Source organism: Chrysemys picta, chromosome 1 (assembly GCF_011386835.1).
Source record: "Chrysemys picta bellii isolate R12L10 chromosome 1, ASM1138683v2, whole genome shotgun sequence".
Taxonomy (NCBI): Eukaryota; Metazoa; Chordata; order Testudines; family Emydidae; genus Chrysemys; species Chrysemys picta.
In genome coordinates, this window is record NC_088791.1 from 253,537,005 (window position 1) to 253,560,288 (window position 23,284).

The following is a 23,284-nucleotide window of genomic DNA, read 5'->3' on the forward strand; positions in this document are numbered from 1 at the left end:
AAATTGAAGTTTTAAATTCACACAGATTATTCAAGTTAGTGGAAATTTTAAAATGTTTTGAATATTTTCCCCACGTTCATTTAAAACACTTGGTATTTTTCATTTTAAATTTCTCCAAAATAAAGAAAGACACGCTTGAGTTAAAAACATGAAGGACTTCACCCTCCAAATGAAACTGTGAAAAAGCAGAGACTAAAACCAAGGGTTTAGAATGGAAAAGCCATCTTGATTCAGCTGTGTTATCATGGAAAAACCACCTTGATTCAAACTATTAAAACTATAATTAAGAGTAGCAGCTTTTTTTATAATACAGATACATGACATAACTCACTACATCATATATTTTTCATTTAAACATATAATGTTACCTAATTGTGTGATCTTTAGACCCAAGTCCTCATTGAATTTAAACAACATTCCTAAACATGTTTATATAACCAGCTTCTTCCCTACCTGTATTCTCAGGAAAAACAGGTTCTATGCCAACCCCTCGGTCAGAAGGTGCAGCTATCTGGACAGGATCTCTGAGGTAGATTCCACGGTTGTTTCCAACAGTAATAGTAAAACCTATGTTACTTGTGAATGATGAATTTTGAATGAGGTAGTCATAGGCTTTATCAACCTATTGAGAAAAGACAGTGTTCCAATATACTCATTTAACCCTACAGTAGTCACAATAGAAAATACCCAACTTCTAGATGAAGTTTTTAGAAAGCATAGCCACTAATGGTAGGGAAACACAAGGGTTTGGCATTTGAATTGCAATGGTTATACCTTATCTCCTATGCCAGCAGACATAGCGAGTACTGCAGTGCTCTAAAACCGCCTACAGTGGCTCTGCACAACACTGCAAGAGGGAGCTGCATTCAAGATGCCTTAACAAGGTGTCCTGGCTGAAGGTTGGGCATATTACGTAGAACGGAGGAGAAAGAATTCACCTTCTCCAATGAGGAAAAAATAGTCTAAAGATGTGGGGCAAAATTTTCAAAAAACCCAAAAACAAAAAAACAAACAAAAAAAAAAACACAGTACCATTTTCAAAAGTGACTTAGGAGCTTAAGTTTCAGTGATTTCCAGTAAGACTTAGAAGCCTAAATATAACCATTAGGACTCACATGCTGATCCCCTGTGTTGCACTACCATTAGTTCCTATGCTTTGTGAAACACCATATGCTATGCTTAGGAGCCCAAGTCTTGCTGAAAGCCAATGACTCTGGGATTATTGAAAATTTTACCTGTAATTAGTTTTCAGATAAGCACTATAGCAGGGATCGGCAGCCTTTGGCACGCGGCTCGCCAGGGTAAGCACCCTGGCAGGCCGGGCCAGTTTGTTTACCTGCTGCATCTGCAGGTTCAGCCGATCGTGGCTCCCACTGGCCGCAGTTCGCCGCTCCAGGCCAATGGGGGCTGCGGGAAGCGACGCGGGCCAAGGGATGGTGTTATGGACACTGCGGTCACTATTGTCTTAGCATATTTCACATTTTTTTTGTTTTGTGTTTTATTTTGCCATTTAAAAAAAATATTGGTGAACTGGGCTCCAATGAAACTCCTTGCTTGGAAAAACAAACAAAAGAAATAAACAACCAGGAAGCAGCAGATTCAGCATAAACCCACAAGCTAATTGTTAGGATGAAAAAAGTGATATTTTCGTTCAGTGCTTTTGGTATCATACCTAATGAAGTCATTCTACTTAAATACACAAAGTAATCTGAACAGTTAACAGCTATCTGAGTATATAATCTGTTTTACTGTAAGAACTTCTTTAGAGCCAGTTTCCTATTTGTGTGGGTTATTGCACAGCAAAGAGAAAAAGCGATTCAGAAAGAAAAGTGTGATTATAATGGACTTGTGTAGCACTTGCAACTACTTAGTGACCAGATTTCAAGTTGACAATACTCCTTTAAAAGTTGATGATTTGCATAATTTTTGCATCTATGCTGTTAAATACCTGAATAATACCATGTCCTTGTGCAAACACTTCTATATTTTCAGCCTTCACTGCAGTATTTTCTAAAGCTCTTCTGACAGAGTGAACAGTGTAATGAACATCATTAGCTTTGAGTCCTGAAATTACAGTGTTATTGATAAAATATTAAAGAATATGAAGATTCAACATTATTAACTCTTATTAAATGTAAGAGACATAGGTTGCTTCAGTAATATTATGGGATTTCAATTTATAAAATTGTGCAATAATGAAAAGACAAAAATTTCTCTCTAACAAAGAGAGACAATATTCATTACCTGATAGTACTAAAGCAATGCCTCCACATGCATTAGGTGAAGACATAGATGTGCCATTCATGAGCTGTGTTCCTCGTAAAGTCCAGTTAGGAACAGAAGCAATAGCTCCTCCTGGTGCACTGATACTCACTCCAAGGGCTCCATCGGTACTAAAAAGTTATGATACGATTATTGAAATCCAAATATTTGTTTATACAACCAACCATTTCACATTAAAGCTATCATACTATTGTATTTAATCATACAAGTATTTCAGTGTTCAGCTGCATTCTCTAACACTACTGTATAGATACTACCAAATTCAAAAATTATTTTGACATTAAACAAATTTTTTTTATTTTTATATTTTTTAGCATTTTCATACTATTCAGTCATGACTCGACTATAAAAACTTCACTTAGGAGAAAAATAAATATTTAACTCCTATAACATTGAATTTTTTGGAACTAGTAGAACAGATGATTTTTAGTTATCTATCACAGATTCCAGTTTGTCAAAGGAACAAATTTCCTAACCAAAAGTTAGACATCCATTATTGTATTTCAAGTTATTTTAGATGCCTAATCTGTTCGGTACTCAAGTATGACGGTCAAGCACATGACAAATGTACTTACCCCTAATTTTTTCCTACAAAAATGGTAATAATGAGGGAGAGCAAAAGGGGATGCTAAACTAAACTAAACTCCTTAATTTCTGGTCTGTGGTCACTCCCACACTTGAAAGTTTAAAGGCAATGTCCTGAACTGAAGGACAGCACAAAGGCCTATGGTGGCTTTAAGATGGTTCTGGACTGTTTTGGGGACTGGAGAGACCCCTGGCACAATCCAGACAGCCCTAGGGCCTATCTTAAAGCCTTGTCTATGCTACAAAGTTAAGTCGACCTAAGCACAGCCACCAAGTAATTACCACCTGTCAGTGGTGCACGTCCTGACCAGAAACTCTTCCACCAACTTAACTGTGAGAGATATTGTAGGGTGGGATGGGGCTCCTGCTGTGAGCCCCCAGGCAGGGCTGACAGCCAACAGGCAACGTAAGTCACAGTGTCTACACAGACACCTTGTCACCCTTACTACATCGACCTAAGCACTACGCCTCTCGCAGAAGTGGAATTATTAGGTTGATGTAGTGAGCAACTTACATCGGCAAGAGCAACGTTGTAGTGTAGACACTTACAGAGTTAGGTCAACATAAGCCACTACATAACTGTAGTGTATGCCAAGCCTAAGTAACTGCTGCCTCACCCCATGCTGCTCTATGGATCAGGGGCAGCTCTGCCTGGAATCTCTATAGCACTGCATGCTGCAACACCATACTGGAATGCCTTGCCATACGATCCTTGGGAGACAGCCTTACAGCAGTCTTCTGCCCACAATGTCTGTGCAATCTCCAGCCTGGGGTTTTTAGGGCCCCTTTGTGCATTCTTTTTTGAACCCTGTTATAGTCTTGGCCTTCACAGCATCCTCTAGCTAAGAGTTCCACAGGTTGACTGTGCGTTGTGTGAAGAAATACTTCCCTTTGTTTGTTTTAAACCTGCTGCCTATTAATTTAATTTGGTGACCCCTAGTTCGTGTTATGAGAAGGAGTAAACACCACTTCCTTATTTACTTTCTCCTCGCCAGTCATGATTTTATAGACCTCAATCATATCCCCCCTTAGTTGTCTCTTTTCCAAGCTGAAAAGTCCCAGTCTCATTAATCTCTCCTCATATGGAAGTCGTTCCATACCCCTAATCATTTTTGTTGCCCTTTTCTGAACCTTTTCCAATTCCAATACATCTTTTTTGAGATGGGGTGACCACATCTGCATGCAGTATTCAAGATGGGGAATACAAAGTGTCCCCTTCATTGTACTCTAGGTTTGCGGAAGGTAGAGTGCAAAGAAGACCACAGGGACCTAAAGTTCAGGTAGCTTGGTCTTCACTCATATAGCTTCTTACATATAAAATCGATGGGGTCTAAATTAGTTGTTACCACTCAAGAAAGAGATCTTGGAGTCATTGTGGATAGTTCTCTGAAAACATCCACTCAGTGTGCAGCAGCAGTCTTATTGCCTCTATATAAATCCATCTTGAATACTGCATGCATTATGATATTTTCTGTCTTATTATCTATCCCTTTCCTAATAGTTTCTAACGTTGTTTGCTTTTTTGATTGCCGCTGCACACTGAATGGATGTTTTCAGAGAACTATCCACAATGACTCCAAGATCTCTTTCTTGAGTGGTAACAACTAATTTAGACCCCATCGATTTTATATGTAAGAAGCTATATGAGTGAAGACCAAGCTACCTGAACTTTAGGTCCCTGCGGTCTTCTTTACACTCTGCCTTCTGCAAACCTAGAGTACAATGAAGTGGACACTTTATATTCCCCAGGCCAGCAATTGGAAAGATTTTTGCCAACTCCCCTCACCCCCATTGCCACTTAGAAGCAGAGAATCCTGATGTAAAATGGACCATTGTTCAACTTAAGTCTTCGTGGAGGTCTTTCAGACAGATGAATCAGGTTTACATTTTTGGGAATACTCATGGAGCTTAAAGTTGAATTGCAAAGAAAATATGCTCACACTGCTCCCTTTATGATAAAAGTGCTACCTAAAAAAAGTTTTCCTGACCCTTTTTTAGAACAATGTATGTAGAAGGTTATTTCTGGATTTTTTTCATCCTCATTTGGCAAAGATGTCTCTGAAGAACTTAAATAGCAATGTCACATGAAGCTGAAATTCGAGTTGCAGTTCTCACTGTCCCCAAATGAGAGGAAAAGGATTACCAATTCTTAATCTAAACCTCCACATTTTCCCTCTTCAATGGTAAGCTTGCTGCAGAAATCGGAGTTGTATGAGATGCAATATGTCTAATCATTTAGCCAAGCAAAAGGAAGAAAAGTGGAGGCCTGATATTTTTGCTGTTTGCAAGAACACACAGTTTCTTTAGATCTTTGAGGCCATACTTACTCATAAAAGGCAAACTATTTTTGCTTTGCAATTCACCTTTAATGGCCTATGCAAAATCCTCAGACAGGTTTTGCATATTGAGCGACATGATCAATGCCAAGACAAACTAAGCATCAATCTCGATTGTAGATCCCTTTTGCTCACTCTCTAAGCAGCATTCAAAGTTACTGGAAAGCTGCAACTACACACAAACTAACAAACAGAAACCTCAGATAAACTCCAGAAAAGGCCAAACAGAATCTTCCTCACAGTAGTGTTTGTTAGCTTCAACATCTTTTAGCAGTATTAACATTTTTCTTTACGGGGGCAATAGATGACAACCAGATAGCTACAGAGCAAACTTTCACTAACAACAGGAACAAAGGAATGAATAAAGGAGAGCACTGGTGTTCTACATTTCCCTGAGGTAGACCGTGAATACTTTGTGAAAAGGCAATTTGAAGTGGTGCAACATCCTAAGTATCAAGAGCCACAGGAGGTTTGATATCTAAGAATGGGAGTCCATACTAAATGCTTCTTCTCATTGGCAAGTTACACTTCTCTGCTACTGTCTTCTGACGAACTTTGATTCTACAATTAAAATCAGCCATGCAGCCTGTGAACTTGTGGATTATACATGACCTACCTAGGACCTCTTGATGACCAAGTATACTGATTCGCTGGTAGTTTCTCTCTCAAAGAATATTCAGCAACCATCATATCAGGTGATACATATGCACCAACACCTATAAAAAAAGATTTCAGTACTCTCGACTTTAGAATAACCTTGTCTGTAGCCTATGGCATACACAAAAATAACTTTAAATAAACAGTATGTATATTTTAACTGTTTTAGTGTGGAAAACAATTACATTTTTTAGAAACACTGTAAGCTTCAGCTAGCATAAAGTTTGACAGATTGAGAAACAGTTAATTTTTTTCTCAATAAAGTTTTGTACTTTAGAGAGTAAATTTGAAGACCAAGCAGGTATTGTATATAGTAGCAACCGTGATATATTCTGTGCCTATTTCAGTCTATATCCTTTGTCATTATAAAATACTATTTAACTTGTAATGTGAAAATACATACATACACACACACAGTAGAACCCCATTTATCTGACCCACCCTTAACCAGCTCTCCGCATTTACCAAAACAACCAGGACTCCAGGGCCAGAAGTGGGAGATCTCTCCTGCAGCCAATAGATGGCGCTGCAGCATCGCCTTTTCACATTCTCTGGTTTATCCAGAGTTTTTGTTATCTGATCTGGCCCCCAGTCCCAATTAGACCAGATAAACGGGGTTCTTCTGTGTATTATATATATTTTAAAACTCATTTATTCAAGTGCAATAGTACACATTCACTTTCCAAGTTCTTAATTGTCTCAGATGATAAATTCCAATGGTCTTGGAGAAAACAGAATCTTGACAAGACAAACATGTGCAAAGTAAAGCCTGTAAGGTTTCAAAAGTCACAGGCTGTAGTAAAATGAGAAATGAGAACGAGTGGTACGGAAACAATTTACAATGTCAGTTACAGCACAGCTATACAAGTTAACTATGCAGGGTTCTGAGAACAGGTTTCCCCAAAATAATTATTTTAGGAGAAGTATATTGCATTGACGACCTTTCAGCCAAAGTGTCATTGTCTGGGCCTATCTAGTAGCTTTCCTCATTTTAAGCAAGCAACCCTAAATTCATCTAGTTGGAATTTGCGCTCTTGCCCATGTCTGTCCTATAGCCAACCTTTTAGAAAAAAAGATTTCCCAGGAATACCAAGATTTACATGTGAGGATTTAGTCACACTGATGTTCACAATTTCCTTTACTATTAATGGGATAAACAAAGTTATTTTCACCTGCAGATTTCAAAATACTCAAAAGGGCTTGTCTTCACTGCAACAGCATGAGCCACTACACTTGAGCTACTTCATTTGACCTAGACTTAAGTTAGCCTATCTTGAGTGAGAGTAGGCACACTGCAAAACACATGAGCAACAGGGCTGTAGTACCATAGTGTAATACTTCTCACATCGATGGAAGGGATTTTTCAATCAATGTTGTAAAGCCATCTCTCTGAAAAGCAGTAGACAGATTGAATGCATAATTCTTCCATTGACCAACCTGTGTCTACACCAAGGGTTAAACTAACTTAAGTACAGCTCCCAGGATGTGAAATTTTTCATAGATCTGAGCAACATAGCTAAATCAATCTAATGTTTAAGTGTAGATCCGGCCTTAGTTTACATTACAAAGTTTTGCCGGCACAGATATATCAATTATATCCCCAGTGTAGACATAACTATGCTGACAGAAGAGTGCTTTTGTCAGATTAGCTAATGTCATTCAGGAAGATGGTTTATTTATGCCAGTACAACTCCATGTGTTGGCTTATGCTGCATCTCCACGGGGGGGGGGGGGGGGGGGAGGGGGGGGGTCTGCTGGCATCTGCTGTGTAGTGTACACAGAGAAGCCCGAACTCATGGAAGCAACACTTCAAGATTCAACCCATATCAATGATGAGCCAACCAGATTGATTTTAAAGAACCATTAAACCTCAGCTAGAGGTTTGTGAGTGTGAATGGAAGTTGAGTTGCGGCAACACCTTTGTTATATCTCAGGCTAACACTGCAGCGAAGACAAGCCAAAAAAATTAGTCCCATTATGCTGAAGGGCCAACTAAACCTCTCTATGTTCTCTCAAGGTGAGAGCGAGTCACATGTAGACCTCTGAACAGAGCCCACAAGTTCAACTCCAGACTCCTGCTCTAATTATTAGACATGCTAACTTGTCTTAAAAAAAAAAAAAAAAAAAAAGTTTAGTGATAATTCAGATGTAACATTGTAGTTGAATGGATCCCCCCCCCCCCCCAAGAATATCTCTGGACAAATGCCAAATTTTAGATCCAAGTTACAAAGCTGGGATTCATTAGGAAAGGAAAGAGGCAGCATATCAGGATATCTGACCAAACATTAGAAACAGTGTTTTTTCCCCAGTCAAAATGTATCTTCTGAGTCTAAGATATTTTGTAAGAGATAAATTGGGATCAAACTTAATAAAATGTAGTTCGTAGAAACAGCGAATAGCAAGATGATCAATGAATGGCATGAGTGGATCAGTCTTTTTTTAAATACAGACAATTACACTTATGAAGCATTTAAAGAAAGTTTGACTATTTGCAAGGCTTGCCTTCTACAAGTTTATTAAAAATCAAAAATCAAGACAAACTGCCTAGCAGCCTCCTGTATTTTTCTGCATAGTTAGCAGCCAGGTATTATTAGTAGTAAATATTGTTCAATTTCACCCAAAGGAGGAGGAAGAGGCTGCTCTTTGTTTACAGTACAAATGTACTACACATTCAGACTAGACAGCAGGCTTCTGAACATTAACAAAAACCAAATCTCAGTTACCACACATGTACCTAAAGAAATACACCAAGAATGTAGCTCCATTTAAGACAGTTGTCCTCGGGGACACACAAAAGATTTTACAATCCTGTAAATCTTAATTTGTTTGCTTTGATAAATACAAGATATTTACAAGGTCTTATCTCAATCACTTAATGTAAGTATAGAACATAAAAGATCAGCTATTTATATACTTTCTAAACTGTATGGATTTCTCTCCTTTCTTTAATTCTATTTATTTATTTTTAAAGAGAGCTACTTGCCTATTACACTAGATGTAGTTCCACCTGGACATCCCACTGTAGAAAGGCAAGGACCATTATTCCCTGCACTTGAAACATAGATTACGTTGTGTTTCCATACAGCTTCATTAATTACTTCACAAATTCTCCTAAAATAAATACAGAAAACATCATTTAAGCAACAAAATATTTTCTTCCTCCTTCTTAGTATCCGGAATGCAATTCAGGCAACGTTGAAATCAACTGCAAAGCTCCCACTAATTGATGGGGCCAGGATTCCATACCCTACCTTTGTTTTTGACCATAGTTGAGTAGTGTTCAGCCTATTTGCAAGACCTGAAAGGGTGGTCACTGAGTAGAGTGTGGGAGTGACCCCTGAACAATTTTAAAAGGAAATTAATTAGCAAGATTAAAATCTATTCTTGAGGAAAGATTCTGTAGCAATCCACACATTGTAACGGGATACGTTTTCAACTAGCAATAATCACTCCTCAGATTAACTTCATTAGCTATGATACTGCCACTGTTTTTTTCCCCAGAAAAAGTATTGCAACATACTACAAAATATTGACAATTTCAGTAGGCTCACTTAAATCCATAGATCAAGTTCAGCAATATGAGATGTACTGCAGCAGTTTAATATTAATGAATTATTAGTGTCTAGATTATTTACTCCTGTTGACAGTGCTACTACACAAATGCAACAATTTTTAACACCAGTATTCTTCAGTATTAAACCTGGTTATGGTAAACATAGTGTACTCACCCAGAATTTGGCCAGTGTGTTGCTTCTCCATAGCTGTAGTTGACAAGATCACACTTGTATTTCATTGCTTCTATCATCTGTTAAAGATTAAGTTAAAAAAGTTTACCACTAAAAACCTTAGAGATGGCAAATAACACCATTTATATAAATGAAACCATTATAAGCCTATTTATAACACTGATGAATGAATGTTGATGAAGATTCAGATGAATATTCATGTTTTTGTTAAAAGGCAGATTTGTTTCATTTCCAGCTTGTCTCTTTACTAAAAATATTTTCCCCCTGTAGCCAATAAATGTTGCACAAAGTCCAAGCTTTGCATAGTTGAACTATCAAATTATTCTCATAAATTATATAGTTAAGAGAATGTGGGTATATAGAACACTAGGGATCATTAGTTCTTGGCCACTGTATATTGGTAATCAGTACTGCCCAGTCTTCTTTTGCTGTGCAATCAAATCAAAACCCAATGCAGTGGCCCTTCATTCCAGTGTCTCGTCATGCTGGTCATATGGAGGTAGTTCTACAGATCACTCATGTGATTAGGGTTTTTTTATTCCTTTTTGGATTGAAAAAAGTTTACATTCACCTTCTTTTCCTTTCTCCTTCTCTTCTACAGATATCTAATTAGAATTCTGTGAGAGATAAAATAATGGAGATCCAGTGCCTTTGCTGCTGAAATGGAATAATGTCCAATTTTCTCTGAACAGTAGTTGTGAAAGTAAGTCCTCTAATTCTTAATGAGATTGTTGGATGCATCTCGTTTCTCTCCTGGGTTTGTTTTGTTGTCTAGTGTACCAGTAACTCTATATACCAGTGCTATATGAAGCAAAGAATGTTAAAATAATACACACTTATCCCATATGTTAGAATCTTCTTCTCCAGTCTTTCACTGTACCAGACTAAAAAGAAAAATAGTATGCACTTCATACAACACAAAATATATATTGTGTATTAAAAAAGAATGCGTCTTATGAGAGGCTTGTAAAGTATCCTCTATTTTCACTGGCATCTCAAGACCTGTAAAATACCGGAATGGCATTAACAGGCTGGTATCCTGCTAAAAGCGATAGCCTACACAGGATGCCCAAAACAAAGCCACATTACCAAAAATACCCAATGCATTGGACTTATCCCTGAAGTATTTGTGAAGTGGGATACAGAATGTTGGGCTAGACAGCCCATTGGACTGTTTTGTAGGATAATTCTTACGTCAACTGTGCCATGCAGTATTTTTTTCATGAGGTAAATATAATCTTATACTCCAGTGCCTGAAACTTCATATCCTCTCATTTTCTAGCTATTAAAAATGTCCCATTTCACTCTTTTTGGTTTCAATTCTTACTAAACTTCTCCTTTGATTTTTTCCAAAGTCTAGGAAGCAACAACTGATCAAACTGAGTAATGCCCTTTCCTGACAGGCAAGTTACTTTTATGCATATGCTTTTATGAGTAATTTTTAAGCTATGATTTATTAAAATCATGTCTCCACTTCAGAACGACGTGAAAAACATCTGTCAAAGTTACATACTGAACAACTAAGTATCATCTGATTTAGGAGTTAAGCTTTTCTGGAGGCAACGCTGATGATAAATTTAGCAACACAGTTTTCCACAAATCTCTCAAATTATACTTTACTTTCTCTCCTAGCTATTGAGAAGATATACTTACACACTCAAGGTCCTGATGTCAAGCAGCTTAACTTAATTAGCTATTAATTCAGCAAAACACTTACAGCTCTTATTAGGCCAGTGCCAGTTTCCATTGTGCTTAGTCTTGTATCACCAATCTTGATTGCAAGAATCTGAGCTCCAGGAGCCACACCATTTCGTTCTGGCTCTTCTGGAAAATATCCAGCAGCAATACTAGCTACATGTGTCCCATGTGCTCCTGAACAAATTAAACAAAAAGCATACTATTGCGTGTACTCAGTGTAACACCCTAGTAGAAACCTCAGTTTAATATGCTATAACCCAATTAATTTTCATTTACTGAGCAATTTATACCATAAAAAAAGCTAAGAGCTTATGCCGAAAGCTAACACCATATGGAATTCAGATTCTTCAGAAGTGTCCTTACTAATTCATTTTGACATCCATCTATTCTTTAAATCTTCTGATTATCAATTGTCACTCAATTTTGTTAGCACCTTTCACTGTTGCTTTACATTTTAGAAAGCAAGCAATTATAAAATTAAATATACATGATATTTATATAAACTGCACAAAAATGGGATAAGAGTAGATGGAGCTGTAATTATAGTGGTATAGTTGTCTTTTCAAAGGAAATTTGTATAGATAGCCTTCATTATACCTTGGCAAATCAAAGCAATAGCTAAATTTGTCTAAGTTACACATATACACAGATATTTTCATTTAGAAGCTGCCCTCCATTGGTAAGCATTCTTTAATCATGCAAGCTGCAGGGGAAAGCAATTAAATTTAGTCACTCTCTATTTAAAGTCATGCGGAAGCAATTACATTTAATAGCCTGATTCTCTTCTCCCTTATACCAGTGAGACTCAGGAATAACTCCACTGAAGTCAATCATGTTTACTTGTAAGAAGCCAGCATTAGCAAGAAAAGTATCAGGACTGCAGTGCATAGAACACAAGCAGGAAACCATCTACTCATTTATTTTAGCTATTTCTATGCCTCTTAGGAAAATTGTAGTGGGGCACCATTGATAATGATCTATGCATTTATACCATACTCACAAATGTGGCATTTAACTGTCTGATCAGAAAGCTGTACCCAACAAAGGTGGAACTATGCATTTAAGAAAAGATACATAGCTGCTTGTGTGTTAACTGCATTTTCAGTATTTTGATTTTTGACTATAGCCGTTTTATAAAATTCAAAATAAGATACCTCCCACCAGCAGTAATTTTTTTTAAAAAGCATAATTCATTAAAAATGATCAAAAATGGCAAGAGCATATGTTTTCAAATTAATTTTACAAAGCCTCAATCTGATTTAAACAATTATTTTTAACCAACATTTTAATTGCCTTGATTTAAATTGCTCCCCCCTCCCCCCATGGTGAAATCCAATATGGAAGTTTAACCAGTTACACAGAGACACTTACATTTTGACTCAAAAGCACCGTGAAAATGAAACCTACTTTATTTTATGAAAGAGTGGCATCACCTCGTTTCCTTGTTGAGATACCTAAAATAGATTTCATTTGCAATTTATTAAAACAAATTACCTCCACTGGTCACAATAGAAAGCAGGTTCCCCTCATCATAAATGTTCACTGAGTAATTCAACATTTCTGAGATGCCAAAAGATCCATATTCTTGTCTCTCTCTGTAGGTTCTCAACACAGTGCACTTAGTGAAGTCACCACATTCACTTGAATCAATACAGGCTCTGTTGATATAGAAGAATATAAAATAACCCAGATCAATCTATAGTAAGAACCCCTGACTTGTTCTTTCCAATATAAAATGAACACAGAGTTTGTAGATCGCTTTAAATTGTCTAGTTTTTTCTAAGTGATAATGGTCAAAATTTTCAAACCCAAAATACCAAAAGTCAGGCTCCTAAATCAATACATAGAGGCATATAAGTAAGAGTGGCTTGATTGTGGGAAGGGGCAACATCCTATTGACTTCAATGAGATTTGTGATAGCTTAGCAACTCAAGGGGGGGAAGGAGGAGGGAAAAAAAAAAAAAAGACATGCCACTTTTATTCAAATGCCTTAACACGGACTTAAAAGTCTAAAACCTGTGCCTAAAAGTTAGAACGCTGGCCACTGTACACAGCTTTATGTATTTAACTACTTAACGTAAAATTTACCATCCACAAAAAAACCCCATGACTTCAGAAATGTAAAGTTATAACACTAGCTAATAACTACTGGCAAAATGTTTGAATACTTGGCTAAATCATGACAAAAATACTGAACACAAGACTTCTAGATCCCCCTCAGCCCTAAACCTTCAACAGGACGCTGCTCAGGAGTCCGCACTAACAAGTCCTGATGCAGGATCAGGACCTACATTTCTAAAACTGAAATCCTGCTAAAGGTAGCAATTCTTTTTACGTATCAGGGGGTAGCCGTGTTAGTCTGTATCTACAAAAACAACAAGGAGTCTGGTGGCACCTTAAAGACTAACAGATTTATTTGGGCATAAGCTTTCGTGAGTTAAAACCTCACTTCTTCGGATGCAACATCCGAAGAATGCATCCGAAGAAGTGAGGTTTTAACTCACGAAAGCTTATGCCCAAATAAATCTGTTAGTCTTTAAGGTGCCACCAGACTCCTAATTCTTTTTACAACATCCTTTTAGTAAAAACTTAATTACATAAATGTTTTTACAAAGTGTTCATCAATAACTACTACTTATATTTTACAGCAATGCAGAATACAGTTTGAACCAACGTTTAAAGCATGTAAAATTCAAACATTTTAGTTAGACGCAAAAGCAAGAGTTTACCTCCAGGTCTCACCATCATGCCATACTAAGCAATCATATACAGGGCCAGGATCATTGTATTTTTTTTCCAAAGAATTCAGCAGTTCTACTTGACTCTGAAATTCTTCCTTCATTAGTTTAGTTGCCTTAAAAAAACAAAAACAAAAAACACTCTTAGAATATATCATTATTTTCATACTTTTAGCAATACACACAGAGGCAAGTTGTGCAACAAACTGCTTTCCTAATAAAAAAATCCGTATGACCTGATGTGTCTGGAAAAGTTCCCAACATGTTTATGTATAATGTGCTACCTAAGCGTTAAAAAAAACCGTAAGAAACATCAAGTTACTCATCTGTCATGATTTTCAGATATTGTTGTAGAGATTCTTTTTAAAGTTTCCTATGCAGAAGTGATTAAGTACTGTAGAGTTTATAGAAAAATGCTGGTATCAATTTATAGATGGGGCGGTGAGAAGCCGTGGCCAGCACATCCCTCGCCCGCGCCACTTCCCGCAGCTCCCATTGGCCTGGGACGGCGAACCGCGCGCGGCCAGTGGGAGCCACGATCGGCCGAACCTGCCGACGCAGCAGGTAAACAAACTGGCCCGGCCCACCAGGGTGCTTACCCTGGCGAGCCGTGTGCCAGAGGTTGCCAAATCCTGCTTTAACAAGGATACCCTTATCTATTTAAGTTACCTTTTATGTAAGCAATGTTAAGATTCATATGTTCTAACATATTATACATTTAACAATTAGAGTTCTGTCTGTATTATATTTAATTTAACTAAATCTTAAAATATTTTTGGCATACATCATGACCAGTAAACCGGTGGTTGCTACAAAAGTAATAGTGATCTATAGTACGTATAAAATTTGCTGCACGGTTCACATTCTTTGCTCTACTCATCAATTACTAGAAGTTAATACTGGATGTGAAGTTATAATTCCTCCCAACTTCTGTCACCTGCAATCTTCAGAGGAAGTACAGGAATTCTTAATTAAGACAGAAGGTTAGGATAGTAAGAGAGCTATAAAATGGAGATCAAAACCAATTACTATGCATTAATTTTATCTAGAAAGCAGGATCTACCACCACTTCACATGGCAGAAGAGAAAGGATATGTTTTATTTTGTAGTACTTTAGTAATCAGTTCAATTACTGATAAGTCTCTCTTCCATCTTTTTCCTCTGCCTCTCTCCTGAAGTCTGAATGAATAAAGTTGTAACTAATGCAAATATGTTGGTATGCTCAGTTTTGGTTTACACTAGTGTGTTCTTCTGAAGTAGCCACAGTTTCCATTGTTGAGAAAATTATACAATGTCTTGGCTGGGTGCCAAAATAGAACAGAAATGAAAACAGGAGGCAGCAATGATCAGCAATAACTATTTCCTATATTTTACAGAAATCCAAGATGTGTGGGTACAACCCACAAACCCAGTGAACAACTGGTAAGTCTCCTTCAAGACCTACCAGCCTTAGTAGCATCTTATAGATTTAGAACAAATTTGAAACATGGGAGATGCTACATGACTTGATACATTCCTCAAGAAGGTAATAAATGCCCATTATGGAAGGTATAAACAAGTAACATTTGAAAATTTAAGATGTGTGGTCTTCAACAATGACTACCAATGCTTCTGCAAATGAATCCAATATAAGTATTTTATCCTAGGTCCTTTATTCATAATATTTCTGATTCCTGTATTCTTAAGACACAGTGGCCTGAAGACTGATGGAATCAGAATATACTGACTGATGGACTTAATATGCAGATGACTTGAGTGCCTTAAGGGGCTGACAGCACTTAGTTTTATTGCCCTTCCCTTCAACTGAGATGATAGAGAATTTAAATGAACATTAACATTGAGAATGTATTCTAAATTGAGACTGTAACAGATCACGGACCTCAGAGGAGAGACAATATGATCTAAAGAGAATGGAACCTTTTCACTAAAAACTAAAAGGAGTTTGATAAAACAAAGATAATATTCAAGACCAAATAAGCATTCACGTACGCATTCTATATCCTGATTTCAGAACAAGATGCAATAACGTTCACTCAATTTGTCTGTTAATATAACCTTGTCTCATTTTCTAATTAACAAATAGAGCTTTTTTAAAGTCTCTTAAGCAAGTGATTTCTGTATAAAAAGTTGTTTAAAAAACTAATACAAACTTGTGAGGGAGAGTTATGAACTGCATCAAACTCATCTAGTTTCCTACAAGCTTCTGCTAGTAGAAGCCTGTGAACAGGATCCCATTGTTTTTCCTTGCGTTCTTTCTGTAATACAAAAAAAAAAAAATCCTCAGTATGTTAGTTTGCCTAAGAGACACTTGTACCTTTTATGAACGCTATATCTTTTAAATCATTTGGGGCATGACAACTATAGCACAAAAAAACCTTGTTATATCAGCAAAGAATTAAAAGAAAAATCTACACTATAGCAATTTACAAGCCATAGTTTTCTAACAAAACCAAAAAAGCAGAGTTAAAATATTATAATATGAATACAAAATGAAAGTAAAAAATAAATTACCTGAATCCTCTCCTTAAGAGCTTTTGGATAGAAATCATAGCCATTTTTTATACCAATGTGATACTTGCCTGAAGGATTTACCCAATTTGTTGGAATCTAGAAAACAGATAAAATTCAGAAATAGAAATATTTCTTGCTCTCAACAGGTATTGCACACTAAATGTTAACGTGTTCTATATATATATATAAAAAATACATGGCTAAGCAGATTTGTAATGGTTCGGTTTGTAAAGGCCAGTGGTTCAAGTCCAGACCTAGAGAACAGTAAATACCAACTTCTGCGAGATGAGGTGGCAGCCTCAATGCGGTTCCTAGTGAAATGACATCACAGCAGCCAGCACTATAAAACAGAGTATCAGAAGGGCCAGATATGATAAAGGTATGGAGAATGAACAAACCCTTTACAGAGTTGATCCCTCTACCTCAAAGAAACACTGCCTAAGCAGATGTTTTTTGTTTGTTATTTTTTAAAAAATATCAATATAATGGGCAGGTCTGCTTACCATGGTAAGTGTAGCAAACAGCACAAGGAAAAAATTCAACTTAATCTCCTGTTGCTGTTTGACTCTTAGTGAATCAAGTTCACTGGCCCTATAGCTATAAGATCATGAGGGCAGAGGCCAACAGCCTCACATGGTGGGGGAAAGCTAATGGGACAAGGATTCCATGTACAATCATGAAAAGACAAAGCACAGGACACTCCAAGGCAGTGGTCCCCAACCTTTTTAGTCTGGCAGGTGCCAGACGATGAGCCACGGAGGACCATGGCAGCAGACGAGCATCCGCCGAAATGCCGCCGACAAGTGGCAACATCAATAGGCGCCGCCACCGAATGCCGCCGAAAATCGGTGGCATTTCGGTGTCGACGCCTCTGGATGACACTGCTTGTCTGCGACATTTCAGCGGATGCTTGTCCACTGGCCAGTACATGGGTGCACTTAGATGCCCCGGTGGGTGCCATGGCGCCCGCGGGCACCGCATTGGGAACCCCTGCTCCAAGGGATTGACAGCATCAGATAGTAGGAGGGGTTGAAACTAATTGCCCCTCTACAAGGCTATCAATCTGTCAACAACAGCAATAGTCCTAGACATCTGAGATCATTGTTAAGATTTACCATCTAAACCAGCTGCCTTCCACAAAATCATTCTCAGACCTCCCAGATGCTGTTAATATTGAGACAGAACAGAACTCCCTCCCTGTTCCTCCCCCCCGAACCTCCAAGACTCCTCAGTGACCTGCTGGTGCTGATCATATTCGGTCTTAATTATGTCCATTTTTAATATGATGGTTCTTTCATTTTACACAGCTGGTCTTCACTAATGCCATGTTTCCAAACTGGCATCTATGATCATTCTAAAATTTTTGAGGAATATTTTTTTCTGAACCAGCCTTCGAAAACCAAGCAAGAAACCTTGGATTTGTCAAAGTGAATTTTAAGTTATTATGTTTATTACACTAGTGTCTTTGGGTTAAATATGTGGTTGGTCCCAATGTGCTCAACACTGTAAACACCCCATATCAGGCAATCCCTACCCCAAAGAACTTACTGTCTAAATAGATAAGCCAGACAAAGGATGGGGGAAGGGATATAACATACAAGAAGGATATACAGTGAGACAATCTAGTATAGGTTTTCACTAGAAGGGAATAATTTACAGACAGAAAAGGAAAAAAGGGGAGAGGTGCCATTACATTTGATACCAGAAAAAAAAAAAAAAAAAAAAAAAAACCCGACAGCAACAATACAGAAATGCTTACCTTCAGAGTTCTTCCGGAAAGACCTATAATTTCTCCATCTTTGGGTTCTACTACGGTACAAGTGTTTACATCACCACTACCTGTTGTATCAATTATGTCAATTATTTTGGGTTTCCCATCAGTTGTAATCTGAAAACATAAGAAAATGATTATCTGAGATTAATATGTGGCTGTTAGAGTTGCATTTTTAAAATAAACACACAAGAAACTATACAAACCATGAACTTTTAAATGTATATAATAAATAAATAAATCTACCCCAGCATCCAGGAGCTCCTGCCATTTCATTAGCCACCTCCACACACAAAACAGTTTTATATTATTTTTAATGTTATAATAGCATGGGAATGCCACTATAAGGTTGCATCATGACATCTGTTTAAAGATGGACCTAAGTCCTCTAAAATCAACAGGCTTAGGGCAAAGTCTACACTACAAAATTAAGTTGACTTAAGTTACTTCAACATACAGCCACTGCAGTAATTAAATCGCTTTTGCATGTCCCCACTACGTTCCTTGAATTGGCAGACTGTGTCTCATCACTACTAGCACTTGCACCGACACAAAGAGCAGTGCACCATAGGTAGCGATCCTCCTGTCCAACTTGCCACCATCTGGCACAGGGTGCTTTGTGAAGGGCTTGCACCGCCTCATGTGAGCAAACGAGTCACGCAGGGGTGACTGGGAACATGATTTCTGTGTCCCATGATATAGTTTTCTCCATCCCATAATTTTATCGACATCCCATAACGCCTCTTTTCAAAAGCCCTGCAAACCCATGCATCTACCATCTGTGTGAGAAGTGTGGATACTGCACAGCTCTGTCCTATTGCAGTGAGCATTGTGAGCACAGAGGGCCTGATCCTGCAGTATTTGCAGAGCCACAAGAGGAGGCAAAGGGAACATGATGATTCCTTGGAGGCTAGATTGCTGTGAGACATAGAAAGAAACAATTCAAAGTTGTTGGTGGCATTCATGGAGCAGCTGCAGACCGTGGAGTGCCAATTCTGGGCCCAAGAAATAAGCATTGATTGGTGGGATTGCATCATTATACGGGCATGGGATGACGGGCAATGGCTGCAGAACATTTGGATGCACAAAGCCATATTCCCGGACGTGTGCATGGAGCTCGCCACAGCCATCCAGCGCAACAACATCAAAATAAGATCTGCCCAGATAGTGCAGAAATGAGCGGCAATTGCTATGTGGAAGCTTGTAATACCAGATTGCTACTAATCAGCCAGGAATCAGTTTGGAGTTGGGAAATCCACCATGAGGTTGCTGTAATGCAATGCTCAGGGCCATGAATCACATCCTGCTACTGTGACTCTGCGCAGTGTGCAGGACACAGTGGATGGTTTTGCAACAATGGAGGTTCTGAACTGATGGCATACATCTCTCTATTTTGGCCACCGGACCACCCTGCCACAAAGTGCATCAACGGAAAGGGGTACTTTTCTATGGTATTGCAAGTGCTGATGGATCACCGGAGACATTTTACTAACATCAACATGGGTTGGTCAGGGAAGGTGCATGATGCATGCATCTTTAAGAACACAGACCTGTTCAGAAAGCTGCAAGCAGTGACTCTCTTTCCAGACCAGAGGATTGCCATTGGGGATGTTGAAATGCAGTGATCTTGGGAGACCCAGTCTGCCCCTTACTTGCAGGACTCATAAATCCGTACACCAGCCACCTCGACAGCAGCAAGAAGCGTTTCAGCTACAAGTTCAGCAAATGCAGAATGACAACTGAATGTGCCTTTGGCCGTTTGAAAGGACACTGGCGCTGCCTACTCATGAGATTAGACCTCAGTTAAAAAAAAAAATCCCAATGATTATAGCTGCCTGCTGTGTGCTTCATAATATCTGTGAAACAAAGGGGGAGGGAGGGAGTTTTCCACCTCGGTGGAGGCAGAATGGCTCTCTGCTGATTTTGAGCAACCACATACGAGGACTATAAGAGCTCAATGGGGAGCTAAATGGCTCAGGGAAGCTCTGAAAGACCATTTTAATAGTGAGTCACACTAACGTATGTTGAGGTAGTGTGCTCTGCCTGGCATTGTTTTTTTGCATCCTAGTATGAAGCTTGTGTGCTGTGTGTGTATTAATATAACATTGCAAATGCACCGATTGCTATTATCTGTGAATGATGTCAGCCCCAGCCAGCATATATTGAGAATAAAGATGAATTAAGTTTCCATAAATAGGCTTTTATTCCAAACCTATTTTAACGCATATTTATAACTGAATGAAACTTTATAAATATGGGGAAAAGAACAGTCATTTCCATTTCTCAACACATACACCAACCGTGTCTCTCAGGTCAGCGTATGTGTGGCTGCCTGTTCTCTCCCCCTGCGTGGAGTGGTAGGGGGTAGTGCAGCGGCCCTTGTTGCCAAGTGGAATGGGGGAGGGGGGTGTACGGCGGTCCCAGAATGCAGTTTTCTATGGGCTGCAGACGGAGGCAAGCATGGGTCTGCTGAACTTGAAGATCAACAAGAGTCTCCAGCATGTCTGTTTGCCACTTGAGAAGTGCCAGCATCTCCTGCAGCACATCTCTCTCCTTTTCCTGTGCTCTTCTTCTCTCCACTCTATCTTCGTCCATTCTGTCCATCAGGGTGATCCTCCAAGACTAGTGCTAGGTATCTGAAGCACCAGAGAGGCTTGCAGGACCTCTTGGAACAGGTCATCCAACATCATCTTCCTTCTCCTCCTTAAAGTGGCTGAGCTGCTCCATTGGTGTGGACGGAGAGACCCTCGAGGCCACATTTCCATCTGCAAAAGATACAATAGTACCTCTCTGCATTTTGAGTGTATTCACAAGATACATGGAAACTTGGTATACTGAACTCACTCCCCTTGATCCACACAAGTTGCAAAAACCACATTCTCACTTGTCCTTGAGATTCACAGAGCCCGGCGGCAGTCTCAGCCATGGTGAATAGGGTCTGGGGGAGAGTTGGGACAGTAAGAAGGGGATAGCTCACGGGCATGAGTATACGCATATAGGACAACTGAACGCGGGCACCATTTTCCAGAGGTGGTGATGATTTTACCTGATATTTCACTCCTGATAATAATGGAAGCTGAAGGGAATAGCTCCTGCAGGCATCCAGCTGCACACTGGGTCTGTATGCTGCTAGCCTGTATGCTGCAATGGTGCTTGCTGAAGTAATTGCTGAGTGGCATGGGAAAGTGTCCAACCACGGCAGAAGTAGTAAGGCAGCCCTCACCAGAAACTTTTGGCAGAGCACTGCAAACTACCTTCAGGAAAGTTTCCTTGAGATCTCTATGGAGGATTCACGGGACATCCTGGTGCATCCCTGATCTGCAGTGCCGCCTCTGCCTAACTGTACAGGGGAATGAGAAGCAGATAGCAACTCTAGCTCTATTGGTTGTTTCACTACCTCCTCTAGCATAGGTAAAAAAGAGTAAATGAATAGATGTGTCCCTGCAATATCAACGCAAACTCCATATTTACCAGAGATTCCTTCCCCATGCATGAGGCTCACCCATGCTGGACTGTAGGTACTGGCTCGACTGTCCAGGAATCAAAAACCGGTCCTGGCTTGCTGTGCCACTGGATCCCCCCATCGCCTGTTCCCCATACTCCTCTTCCTCTTCGTCACTTCATAGTGGAAGCCTGTGACTCTTGCTCTCCCAAAGTATCCATGGGACTTTTGGGGGTAGTGGTGGGGTCTCTGCAGAGGATGGCATGCAGCTCTTCATAAAAACGGCACGTCTACAGCTCTGAACTAGAGCAACTGTTAGCCCGCCTTGCCTTCTGGTATGCCTGCTGCAGCTCCTTGGCTTTCACACAGCGTCTCTCTCGTGGACCTTCTCTTCCATGCCCCAAGCGAGCTGCTTGTAGATATCGACATTTATACGGCTCAATCGGAGCTGTTCCAGCACACCCTCTTCTCTCCACAGACCCTGGAAATCCACCACCTCTTGCATACGTCAGGAAGGAGCGCATCTGTAGCATGTACCTGGCACAGTCACCTGGGCAGTCACTAGGTGAGCTCTCCATGCTGAGCAGACAGGAAATGGAATTTGAAAAGTTTACAGGATTTAGAGGAGAGGGACGTATACCTGTGTACCTGGTCACTGGGCAGCGGAGCTCAAAATGGTGACCAGAGCGGTCAAGGTGGGGCATTGCGGGACACCTCTTGAAGGCTACGAAAGACAATGTAAGTAATGCAGTGCAGTGTCTACATAGGCGTGATCCTGGAAAACATATACGGAGAAAGGACAGGAAGGAGAAAGAGGGAGCAGAAACAAAGCAGTGAGGAAGTGGGTTAGACTGGTTGCTTAGTGACAACACACAATTCAATACCAAGCTTGGTTTCTTCCACTGATTCCAGAAGAAATTGGGAGTACCACCATGCTGTCTTCTGTTATCTTAAACTAAGTTCTTTGGAACAACGACTCTTTCATAAAGTGCTAACACCTGTATTGCTATACAAATACTATGGAAGGAGGGTATTTTTTTCAGGTGGGTGGGAAGATTCACTAGTTGGGAAGAGTGTATCTTAACTTAGAATTCATCTCAAGCTTAAATGAAAAAAACAGTTTCATTGGACTTAGAAGGTCACCACATCCAGCCCTCCTCAATAAGGAGAGTTCTTGCGTAGCCTGCTGTTAAGGAGAAAGTAAGGAAAATAAGGAGATAGAAGACTACTTCAAGAGAAGGGGCAAGCCTGAAATGAAAGAAAGATGTCACAGCTGCTACAGAATCCAGCTGGAATTGATCTACAAAGTATGATGGTCACATGATAAACAGTGCTTTCTACTACTGAGTTTAGCGAGTTTGTCTTTTTGCCCAAAGTTATAAGAAGGGGGGGGGGGGAAATAGTTTCGCAAAACTGTACATTGCATTAAAACCACACCTTTGCTTAAACTGACCTTTACAGGTTCAATCTATATGCCAGCCATGTTCTACGGCAGCTGTGACATTGCCAGGATAGTA

The 23,284-nt window shown here is 39.3% G+C and overlaps 1 protein-coding gene and 1 pseudogene across 1 annotated transcript in view; both read right to left on the reverse strand.

Moving 5' to 3' along the window:
- The window catches only part of TPP2 (tripeptidyl peptidase 2), a 76,212-nt gene that overhangs the window by 47,329 nt on the left and 5,599 nt on the right, over positions 1 to 23,284 (reverse strand). Inside the window, 12 exon segments of the mRNA XM_024108250.3 lie at positions 454 to 622; positions 1,949 to 2,064; positions 2,245 to 2,393; positions 5,821 to 5,920; positions 8,845 to 8,972; positions 9,590 to 9,666; positions 11,325 to 11,479; positions 12,800 to 12,963; positions 14,035 to 14,159; positions 16,194 to 16,298; positions 16,555 to 16,650; positions 18,314 to 18,442. Of these exon segments, the coding sequence (XP_023964018.3) occupies positions 454 to 622; positions 1,949 to 2,064; positions 2,245 to 2,393; positions 5,821 to 5,920; positions 8,845 to 8,972; positions 9,590 to 9,666; positions 11,325 to 11,479; positions 12,800 to 12,963; positions 14,035 to 14,159; positions 16,194 to 16,298; positions 16,555 to 16,650; positions 18,314 to 18,442 (1,513 nt within the window).
- On the reverse strand, positions 9,230 to 9,358 carry LOC135981013 (U4 spliceosomal RNA; annotated as a pseudogene).